Source organism: Trachurus japonicus, chromosome 9 (assembly GCF_045865225.1).
Source record: "Trachurus japonicus isolate A0001 chromosome 9, Traja_1.0".
Lineage (NCBI taxonomy): Eukaryota > Metazoa > Chordata > Actinopteri > Carangiformes > Carangidae > Trachurus > Trachurus japonicus.
In genome coordinates this window covers 19,649,838-19,661,855 of record NC_140915.1, presented here as the reverse complement: position 1 = coordinate 19,661,855, position 12,018 = coordinate 19,649,838, and the positions used below count along the sequence as shown (strand labels likewise).

The 12,018-nt window shown below is 42.6% G+C and overlaps 1 protein-coding gene across 3 annotated transcripts in view; it reads right to left on the bottom strand.

The window, feature by feature from the left end:
- Positions 1-1,120: 1,120 nt before the first annotated feature.
- The window catches only part of sh2b3 (SH2B adaptor protein 3), a 49,963-nt gene continuing 39,065 nt past the window's right edge, over positions 1,121-12,018 (bottom strand). For all 3 annotated transcript variants that reach the window (XM_085786413.1, XM_085786414.1, XM_085786415.1), the window contains exons 3-8: positions 11,644-11,745; positions 9,835-9,923; positions 5,427-5,518; positions 4,202-4,413; positions 3,762-3,939; positions 1,121-2,157 (exon numbers count right to left, since the gene is read on the bottom strand). In XM_085786413.1, coding sequence (XP_085642539.1) covers positions 1,757-2,157; positions 3,762-3,939; positions 4,202-4,413; positions 5,427-5,518; positions 9,835-9,923; positions 11,644-11,745 — 1,074 coding nt within the window. In that variant the 3' untranslated portion in view covers positions 1,121-1,756. The remainder of the gene's footprint in view (positions 2,158-3,761; positions 3,940-4,201; positions 4,414-5,426; positions 5,519-9,834; positions 9,924-11,643; positions 11,746-12,018) is intronic.

The following is a 12,018-nucleotide window of genomic DNA, read 5'->3' as shown; positions in this document are numbered from 1 at the left end:
TGCTAACATCTGTGGCGAGTTCACACAAACTTCAGACCACAAATCATTCGGTGACGCAGATTTAATCCCCACTTTGTTTTTTGGTTTCCCCCTCTCACGCTCTTTGGAGTGAAGCCTTTTCAAGTTTATGTCTTTTATTGGTCGCCTGTTTTGGTGCCAAAAGACAGAATATACTTGATGCCACAAAACCAACACATCAGAGTGATGTTACTTAATAGATCATGGCTAATTTGTAAAGCCTGGGATGAAATACATTTTAATTTGTACTACTACATATGTAATATGAGGTTTAATGGACGGGTTTTGAATAGTGCTGAACTGCAAGCTTCAATTTGTGTATGTATGTTTCTCACTTCTTAATTTAAAAAAAAAAATTTAGTAGAGGAAAAATGTTACATGGTGATAATATCCATTTGCTTTCTGCGCCTGTGTTCAGAGTTGCAGGATGGAAACTGTTATGCGTTACTGTTATTACATCACTCCTGTTTTTGATTTTGTGGCAGAGATGATTTCTGTCAGACGACGTAAATTTAATGCACACGATGATTCCTTTGGTGCTGGAAATGTGACGTGACGCTACAAAGAAAAAAAAAGACACTTGAGGCCGATTTTTTTGGGGGAAAAAAACCCCAACAGAGACGAATTCACACGCAGAATCTGTACCACACTGAGATCAGCACAGCTCCACTTTCACTCATGTGACATACATTACAATGGACACATCCAGACACACACACACACACACCCTACGAACAGCGACGAGTTCCCACTGCTTCAGGCGAAAACGGTGCTGACGAAAGCTGATCTTGAATCATTTCTGTGTTTCTCTGCTTTAAGCAAAGTTTTGAAGGCTGGAAGCGGCGCTGGCTGGATAAGATTTTTTTTTTAGAAAATGCTGCCCTGATTGAGTTTAACCCTTTTTTTTTTTACTTTATCCATTTTCTTATTTTTCTACAAAAGAATCTGTGTATAGAAAAAATACACATTGTTTCCAAAGTGCACTGAAAGCGATGTGCACTTAAAATATATAATAATGCGCAAGAGGAGGAATATCGAATAGAATGTAATGACACTCTAAAACAGAGTGTGTTTTTGTTTGTGTTAATAAAAAAAAAAAAAAAAAAAAGGAGTTTGCTCCACACTGGGAACTTTTGTGTGAAGAGTAAATGTCTTAAATATTTAAAAAGAGGCACCTGATTTAACCAGTTCTACAGGCAGTGCTTTCCCATTAGTCAAGGCTAAGTGCCAAAGAAGTTAACTCAAGCGCACCTCGTTGAATTCACCAGAATAGAAATATCTAAAAATATATATTTTGTTTAGGGTGGGGGTGTGGCTCTCCCTCTCTCACACAGACCCTCAACATCATCAAAACAAGAATAATCATCATTGTCAACACTGTAATAAAACTCCCAGAAATACATTCACTGTGGACACTTGGGGTGGAGGTTGTTGTGAGAGTCGACACCGGTAAACACACACACACACACACACACACACACACACACACTCTGCTCAGGCACAGTGAGCATGTGTGTGTGTGTGTGTGTGTGTGTGTGTGTGTGTTCTGACATACGCAGTGCTGTGCTCTCATCAGACAAAGACTTGTTTTACTCAAGTTCATGAGTCTGCTGTAATCATGTCTCACACCCACCTGAGGCTGGGTGGGGTGGGGGTGTGTACACACGGCCATGTTTGTGTGTGTTTGTGTGTGTGTGTGTGTCTTTCAGAGGTGATGGAGGCGTTTGGACTCGGCCGGTCAGAGCAACATGTACTGGTTGTCTATCGCCCGCTTCCGGCCCCGCTCGGGCTCCAGCTCATAGTCTGAGTCCCGCTGGGGGATGATGGGAGTGTGGGTGGTGGGGTGGCGGAGCAGCGGCCTCCTCCCCACGGATTCGCTCCGGCGAAGAGGAGCCGGGGCCGACGACGAAGGGGGGTCGGGGACGTGGTGGTGGTGGTTGGAGCGGAGCGGCGGCGGGTGGTGGTGGTGGTGGCTCCCCGGCTGGGAGGCGGAGCCGGGGGGGCCGGAGGCGGAGCTGGTGGCGGAGCAGGACGAGGGCGGCTGGCTGGAGCTGCGGGCCAAGCTGCAGTGAGCCAGGCTGGGCTCGGAGCTCCAGCGGTGGAGGGAGAACGGGACCAGGAGAGCGCCTGAGAGCTGACCTGAGCACAAACACAGACAGCGAGTCAGAGCTTTGGTGACAACATCGAGCAAATCAAATGATCAGTTTAGTTGGAGTATTATCAGACCATCAAACAATTAGGAAAAAGTTTAAGGATAGTATCGCCTTTGCTTCTTTATTAGCACATAGAATAATTTTGTTGGAATGGAAGGCACCAGTTGCCCCCAAGGCTTCGCTGAGGCTTAAGGACCTCATGCTGTACTTAGATCTGGAGAAAATTAAATACAATCTGAGGGGGACACCTGGAAAATTGTATTCGGTTTGGGGCTGCATGATTAGTTACATAGCTAAATTAAAGACACTACAGGACAAATGAACTGTTCACTTCTGACAACTGACTTTTGACTATTTCCTTTTCCTCCTTGCTTCATCTCAACCCATTGAAAGTATTACTTCTCAGTTTTGTTTTGTGGTGTTTTTTTTATTTTATTGTATTTATTTATTTATTTTTACTCTCTCTTAATTGTCTGTGTACTTTTATATTCGCATGTCTGTTTACGCTAAGAAGGAAGGATGTGTGTTATTACTGATCTGTAACAAAATTTTGTAGGACTGGGAGGGGTTGGGGGTGGGAGGGAATAAGTGGTTATTGTTTTGAAAAAAGAAAAAGTCCTTATTTTTCATTGTATGTACTTTTGCCTGTCAAATTAATAAAAACATTAATAAAAAAAAAAAAAGATCAATTTAGGACCACGGTGATATTAGTTACAGACATGCAGCAACTACAACCCTCTAACCTTTGGAGTCCATTCATCACTCTGCTCTTAGATTTATTACTGGGGACTGTACGACACCCATCATTGTATTCTATATAAAAAAGTTGGTTGGTCTTCTCTCTCTGACAGACGCATGATGAAGCACTGGTATTAGAGCTGCAACAATTAATCTATTAATCGAACAATAATCGATTATTAAATTAATCGTCAACTATTTTGATAATCTAATCATCGGTTTGAGTAGTTTTTTAAGAAAAAAAGTCCAAATTCTCTGATTTCAGCTTCTTAAATGTGAATATTTCTGGTTTATTTGTTCCTTTATGACAATAAACTGAGTATCTCTTTGGTTCGTGGACAAAACAAGAGATTTGAGGACGACATCTTGTGGTTTGGGAAACACTGATTGATATTTTTCAAAATGTTTTAACAATTTATTGACCAAACAACTAATCAATTAATCGTTTACATAATCGACAGATTAATCTATAATGAAAATAATCGTTAGTTGCAGCTCTAACTGGTATATGTTTATTTTCAAGGCCCTTATAGGTAAGCAGCCCCCATACATTTCATCCCTACTAGAATGGCGCTCTGGATCTTACTCAACTCGATCCAGTGGTTTGATGTTTCTTAAGGTAAATCAGCTTTTTCATTTGACACTCCTAATGTACGCTGTCTGACTTTTGTAAATCGCCTTGCAATTGTTTTTCAATGTAATTATATTCATGCTCGTCATCCCTGTAAATGAGGGAAACCTCAGTGACCAACGAGTTAAAATAAAGGTTTTAAAACAAACAAAAACCCTCCAAAGTTCCTTAGCATCCCTCTGTTTGACAGAATGATTATGACCATGATGGGGGAGTCTCACCCTGTGACGGAGGGCTGGAGCCCGCCACTACGAAGCTGGAGAGCGTGACGGCACCGGCGGCTCCGCACTCCAGTGGGATGGGGAAGAGGCGGAAGTGGCTGAGCATGTCCATTACAGATGGGAAGCGCAGGTGTTGCACCCTGCACTGACCCCATTCTGTTAGAGAGAGACGCAGGTGCTGCAGAGACACAGACACAGCGTGAGGGAAGAACAGCATCAAGATGAGACACTCAGATTTTCACACTTTGTGAGTCAGAGTGAGAGCTGAACCGTAGCCCCCCCTCCTCTTCTTAACCCTGGTGGTCCACACTTGTTTATGGTCTATATGTTCACATAAGACTTCTTCATTTACGTGTTGCCAAGAAATGAGATCAGCATCAGTTTGAAGTATGTGGATGGAAAGAAAACCATGTGTGTTTAGAAAAATGTTGTGGATGTACCTTTGCTTTTCCCTGGTAGTTAAAGGTGAGGACGTAGTCTCCCCTGCGCGTCTCGCTCTGTCGGACCAGAAACACCCCGTGTCCCTCCGGTCCAGAGCTCTGGACCAGGTGGGCTGCTTTGACGCGGGAGATGGGCCCGTGGAACCAGGGGTAGGAGAAGAGGAAGTGATCTGTCTTCATAGCCTGCTCTGGCAGGGAGTGGGTGACGTGGCCTGGAGAGACGGTCAGAGCAACAACACGGTTTGACTCTTCAGGCTGAATAAATACCTTTATAAAAATAATCAATTGTACTGAGTATAATGTAAATAGGCCTCTGTTCACTGACTCATTCACCGGATACGGCCATTGATTGTTTGGTTAAAGCAGAAGTAAGTGATATATTTGTGTTAATATAAGTCTTAAATAGTCATATCTTCCCACAGCAATCACTTACATAGAGTGTTTGGACTGAAACACAGGTCTGTCAGTCACTCTGCTCTGCTCTGAGCCGAAGAGAAAACATTTATCGTATCCTACAGTTTTTATCCAATGAGGAGAGAGAACGGCATGCAGGGCTGTGTGTGCAGCCAAGGGACGCCGTGAATGTGGCGACGTAGGGACAAGGACCGTTATGGTGCGTTCAAGGAAACTCGTATTTTTCCGACCGTGAAGTCGTACCAGTTCGATCTGGTACGAGTTCACTGGTCGGAAGTTACGAGTGGCCGTTATAGTGACTTTCACCGGTAAAACAGGTCGGAAAAACACGAGTGGGTTGCCTGAAACGCTACAAAGTCGTAAGTTGTGACTTGAAGCTGTAATTTACGATTTCAAAAGCCTGCCTTGAACGCAGCATTAGCGAAAACGACCGGACCACTTACTTCTGCTTTAAGATAAAATCATAAAAAAGGTGGCTGACATGCACATCCCAAAAAACGTATAATAGGGAGCTGGATCTAAAAACACCATAAGAAAAAAACTAACGTAAAGATCCGCACACTGCATTTAAAATATCTATTAAACAGTGTGTAATTAAAGTCTGAGGAAGAGCGGAAATGGGAGCTCAATGGTGTGCGGATCTTTTCGAATAAGATAAAATCATATTCGCCAATTTCATTTGCTGAGCACAACAGAGGAGACGCGACAGTGACAGTGCAGCTGTCAGTCATCATCTCTGGACACCAGCACATCAATCGTACACCTGAGAGCTCACGGCCCCTCATCACCCCTCACACATCTCAGCACTCACTTTGACTTGCTGATGCGGAGCTTCCTCTGCGATTGGCTGGAACAGAGCTGTCAGCTGGGGAGGGGAGGGGCTCCAGATCCACACTGCTTGACCTGGAGGACAACAACAACAACAGGCTCAGATTACACACACACACACACACACTGTATCATTCATGTTATTCTCATTGTGGGCCACCTGAGGAAGAAAATAGGTCAATTTCATCTTTTATTATTTCACTTCATTGTAAATCATTTCTCCCATTTGGGGTCCACCATCTGTCTTTATGAAAAGGCCTCGGCTCGGCTCAGTGCTGGAGGATCACGTCCTCTTCCTGCTGTGGGGCTCAAACACTGTTGCTGTAAAATGCTGAGTTTGCAGAATCCTTATGCAACAGAAATTACAACCGTGTCTTAAAGCAGAAGTAAGCGGAATATTTGTGTCAATATAAGTCTTAAATAGTTATATCTTCCGACAGGAATCACTTATATAGAGTGTTTGGTCTGAAACATGGGTCTGTCAGTCACTCTGCTCTGCTGTAAGCCGAGGAGAAAACTTTCCTTGTATCCTACAACCTTTATCCAATGAGGAGAGAGAACGGCATAAAGGGGCGGTCCTCTCTGTGTGTGCAGCCAAGGGATGCGCGTGAATGTGGTGACGTAGGGACGGGGGCGGGGGCTGCTAACTCCATCGGCTGACAAGAAGTTAGCCAAAACGACCGGATCGCTTACTTCTGCTTTAATAACAAGTTATTGATGCACTTAATCTCCTATTAGCATTTTATTGTTGCAACTGAGGTGAGGTTTTTTTTTTTATTATGGTTTAATCTGCTGATTTACTTTCAATTAAATGATTGTGTCTCTTGTAAAAAGAAAAGAGAGAATCGTAATTTGTACTGAACTGCTTGTATTACTCATGTCGTGGGGATAATTATGTTTCCACACTCAGACTTGATCTCCAAATCCCTGTAATATAAATGATTAAATTCTAGAGATGACTTGGTTTAAGGTTTCAAGTTTAGGTTAGGCAAGACTCCAGGAAATCAGTGTAACCCAATATAATGTCTTTTTATATTTTGAAGCCATAGTTGTGATCACATGTTGGCTCTTTTCAGGACATTTGGGCTGATTCTCATTTCTCACATCTGTGGAGCCTGTTGGAAAGTTAACTCTTGGTTTTAAAACTTCAGGTTTGGTTTCGGTTTAGTTTAAGGTTAGGGGTTAGGGAATGCATTCTGTAAACTAGTTTCCTCACAACTATAGAAAAGTCCTGTTTTGACTTTCTATGTGTGTGTGTGTGTCAGAGGAACCAGCAGGCTGAAGAAACACAAAGACACAGAGCGCAGACAGGAAGTGAGTCCAGTTCACCAGTTCAGATGTGAGCCAAGACTTTGCTGTTTTTGTGTTTCACTGCTCTCACACACACAGACCCACACACACACATAAAACCCACACATGGATGTGTGCACAGAGACACTGGCTATAGACAGTGCATGTGTGTACATACACAGATGAGAAAGGGAAGGTTAAACAGGCGAGCTGGAGCAAATCCTGCTAAAATGCTGACTTGAGTTTGTGGTGCGCTGAATAACAGGAAGACAAGACTCCTTTCTCCTTTGTGTGTGTGTGTGTGTGTGTGTGTTTCTGTTCTTCTGTCTTTGTGAGAATCGTTTCACGTTTTACTCCGACACAGTGAGGGACATTTCAGCCAGTCAGCAGTGCTGCATGGATTAGAGGTAAGGGGCGCAGTCAGTGAGCTTGAAACAAACTACACCTACCACATCCAACCACATCTGAGGGGAAAAGCGTTTGTACCCGTTCCAAATGGCAAAGAGCCGACCACCATAGCATCGTCCTGGCTGCATTGTGTTGCCTCCCTGATCTCTCTTTTGCGGCTTTCTGTAGTCTCAGCGTGATGAATCATACACATGGAGAATAATGGCGCACGCTTTCAGACAATGGGCCTTTTTTTTTTTTTTTTTCCCCTCTCCTCAGCAGACATTTGGACTTGTCGTGGCAGGAAAAGCACAGGTGTTTCTAATAACACCAGCAGCGGCGGCGGCTCCGTTCCATTCAAGTGTCAAGAGCGAGCCGTGACCGCCGTGTGTCGGTGAGCCGGCGCGAACAATAGCTGCACCCTGACACTGAAGCAATCGTTATTCATTTTTTTTTACTATTGATTACATCTGTCCTTTTCCAGCCGTGACATGTTGAAGTGTTTTCTGTGGAGAAGAGCTTCTCGTCTTTTCCTCACCGTGTTCACTCCGCTGCACAGCCAGAATGGACGTTAGATATTTGAGGAGTAAAAAGACACAGTAAAAGAGTAGAAACATGTTTATAAAATGCATTTGCATGAGGAGGTGGTGATTTTAGGCCCATGCGTTTTTTCACATGGGGCTAAAATGACTCTGACCAGGCTTTAACTGATCGGACAAGCTCTTGGTTTGACGCGTCCCGAGGCGTTTAGAGGATGTATGTATGACATACGGCAGGACACCGTGGTGCTAACGGTAAAACAGGCAAAGGATGCCTCCAAATAAATACAGAACAAACAACAGACATGCATTTTTTCATCTGTAAAACATCCCGTTCAGTATCTAAAAGGTAGATCTAAGGTTTGTATCAAGAGTATTTGCTAATGTGCATATTAAATAATGATATCATGTATCAGATTCCATGCTGATACTGGTAGGCTACATGAACGCACAGTGATAATAAAAATAGCAGCATTATGTACTTAAATGAATTTAGCTGCACATGTAACGATGTGTCACACACGCTTTGTGGTATCTGAATTCAACAGTGAACTCACTTGCCTCGATGACTGTGTTCACTGTGCTGCTGTGATACGTGTGTGCATGTTTGTGTGTATGATGCATGCGTGTGTGCGTGTGTGTGTGTCTGAGTATTCTAGACATCTGCAGAAATGAGAAAGGTCCTGAGATTCTCCTGAGTCTCAGACCTCCCACACACTTCCTTTCACAGAGTCACACACACACACACACACACACACACACAAAGAGACAGAACAGTATCACTCCATTTGTATTACAGTATTGAGTATTCCTGTGAGTATTACTTACAATATGTTGAGTTTGTCTTTAACAAACCAAACCCATTTCTAAGCTCCAACTTCTGTCATGACTTCACAGCCGTCAGTCGTCCGAGTTGAGCCAGAATGATATTTTACCAACTCTGTTACTTAGTATTTCTCATGCTGATCTACCAAAATGTTGTAAAAGGTGAGCACTGCCATAACTTAATTGATTTTGTGTTTTTTGTTTTTTTGTCTTTTTTTATCCAACCATATCGATAGTAGGGAGGCGAGGGGAAATGAAGGAAGAGGCTATGACATGCAGCGAACATCTCCAGATAAAGTCAAACCAGGGATGTTGTGATATAAACAGTATGTAGACTACACTGTGAGATATGGAAATAATTTGTAAAAATGTTCTTATCTCATGTCCCTAGAGGGCCCTATTGTATAATGTGAATCTGTTTTGTACAATATTGCCATATTAGTTCTATATGTTTACAGCTGTGTGAGCTGTTCATATTTGTTTTCGTATTAAAGGAGCTGCCTGACCATCTGTTTGTAATTCATACATACTGTACGTGGTGTCCTGTGATTGGTGGGTTTTTCCTCATATGTGAGGTGCTGTTTTTGCCTGATGAGGGTGCGAGGACTGAAATGTCGTCTTAATACAGTCGGTCCATGTGATCGTCTTTAGCTTTCCTTTCAAGTTTTACTTTAAAAGTTAAATACACATGAACATTCGGGCCAATTTTAAAACCACATTTATTTCCGAGCCCTGACAGAGCAGTGTACACACAGAATAGGTCAGTGCCTCTCAAAGGCTGAGGGGTAAATATTACATTGACTGATGAGTTTGATGAATGATTATTTCCAGGAATATTCCAAATATAACAGAGTCAAACCTGCTGCAGTCTGTAGAGCTTTAAAGTAAACGAATGCATGAGCTCAGGAGAAAAACAAGCACGGGCTCTCTCTCTCTCACACACACAGACAAATGTTTGTTCATATATACACATACGCTGCAAAATATTCTCACTTGCATTTGCAAACACATACCTCAGCACGGGTAAACATCCAGCACACCCACAAACACTAAAAACAGCCAAAGTCCAAGTGTTAAACATTTCCACTCAGAATCACATGGAAAAAAGCTGCGTAAGGAGACATGGACGAGGGACGAGAGAGGACGACGCAAACTACAGTTACATCCCCTCACTCTCTGACCAAAACATGTTGCGAGTTTAGAGGAAAAAAACCTCTGTTTAGTGGAAACTATAACAGCTCATAGACATCACAAACACAACGAGAGGCCGAGAAGAAACACAAATCTAAAAATTTGTGTTGGTTAAAATAAAATACAATAAAAAATAGGAAGGAAACGTGTGTTTCTCACCTGTTGCTGATACACTCTTTTAGCTCTGTGGTCCAGGAGCTGACCTGCTGGTCGTTGTCGGTCTCAAATATCAGACTACCTCGATTAACCTGCAGAGAAAAGGACACATTCAAACACAACATGCATACACATTGTATAGACACTGAACTGCTTTATTTTAATCATAATGAAAGAAAAAAAAACCCCTAAGAAACACAAATCCATCCTGCTCACTTTTTTCCCCTGCTGCATATTCTACAGAGCCAGGTGATTACAACATTTACATAAAAGCTGTAGAATCAGTGAAACTATTATCATTATTGCACTGTCTATTTTTTTTGTGGTCTACATTATTTTTTAAATTTTTATGTTTGTTTCCTCCTATTTGGGACCTTGGGACTCTCATCAGGGTGAGTTTGTAATAATATGTGTCAGTTATAGGTTTTTTTCTGAACATTTAGTGGGTGGGAGGGAGGAAGTTTATGTGGAAGGGATCCTTATGTTTTTAAAGCACTCTCATAAGAAATAGATAAACTGAAAGTGAATGATATAAGAGTTGTTGCTTTCTCAAAATCACAGCAGAACCAGAGGGACTGCATAATGTACCGAAAGTATGATAATAAAGTGATCACATATTGTAGACATTTGAAATTAACGCCAAGAGTTAAAAATGCAGCACAACACTGCAACGTTGACTCTTTTCCACAGTCCATAAATGACTTTACCCTGCTGTCCATCTGTATGCTTGGAAAGCACATGGCAGAGGGCTGTGCTGGTGACACATGAAACACAATCCAGGAAGTCTTGTTTGAGTAACCCGTCTGTTATTTGGAGGGTTTATCAGATGCCAAAGCGAAGTGCAGCTGTTTGTGATAATATGACACAGGTTTTTACAACAGCGGAAACCTCACAGAGGCAATTATTTGGTCTTTTGTCATGACGATGGCGAGGTAAACAGTAGAAACACATTGTTCACCACACCAACTACACCTTCAACTAACACAGTGTTTATGTGATCGTGCGCGCAAAGTTTTAGGCGCTGCCGAGATGCTGAGATTCACATCCACCCGCACAGTTTTGCCAGCGAGGCCAGATGTCTTGCAACAGACGGTCTGGCCTCCCCACGCCCCTGATCCCCACATCGTCCAGTCAGTGTGGGATTGGTTAGTTAGTCACTGAGAAGCTGACCTGCCCACAGACATCCGCCTGAACAGAAACCTTGTAAGTAGCTGCACTGTTAGATTGTCATGTGGCTATGAGGGGATGGGAAGAAGAAAAAAAACATGTTTTACCAGTGTTCTTTTGTGTGGCGCACAATGCAATCGCTCAATGTCAAAGATAACTTCAGGACACAGTGCTAAATCAGATCAGCGAGCATTTTTCTTTGTGCCAAAGTCAGACTACAACAATCTGTTTTGTTCTTTTCACTGATAATGAGCCAACATAATGTGACTATATATCATATTTAGTCAAATGACAACAAATGTTCTTGTGGGAGCTTCTGGCAAAGCTATTAAGAGGAGAACGTCCCAGCTCAGAATCAGAATCAGTGCATTCACACATTATTTTGGTGAAACAATGATCATTAAAAACACGCTGAGCATGTTGATGAATGTGCTACAAGAAGGGGTTTCACTGGTTCATGTGGATGTTTTGATAACATTTTTCCAGTGTGTGACACTTGTGGGATCAAGTTATGTTTTCTCATCCATGCCTAAATCTTTGTTTGTCGGGTTGTATTGTCAGTGATCTGACGTACTGACTGTTTACTGATCTAAACACTGCGGATATGAACGGCACAGGGGGTTCACATACTAAACCTGTACACACCTTTAAAACAAATGTGTTTAAGTTGTCGGGCATCTCCAGTCGGTTGCAGCGACGCACTTCTTGGATATCACAGCACTGAGTTGTCAGCTTGGGACTGGAGGCCTGAAAGACACAACACAGACATGATGACTGTCAGACAAATCGTCCTTGCTGGGAAATGTTCAACAAAAACACAAACAGAAAGTAGAAATAAATGCCCTGTATACAGGGTTTGGGTTAGTTGACCAGTTTAACTACCTCAATCACACAACACCACAAGACAGAGTTTATCCCCATATACATCTGTGCAACATGGATGTTTCTTGTTTTACTGTTTCCTATGTCTAACCAATGGGAACCAGATGCTCCACAGGCCGGGATAGCAGCGTCTCTTTG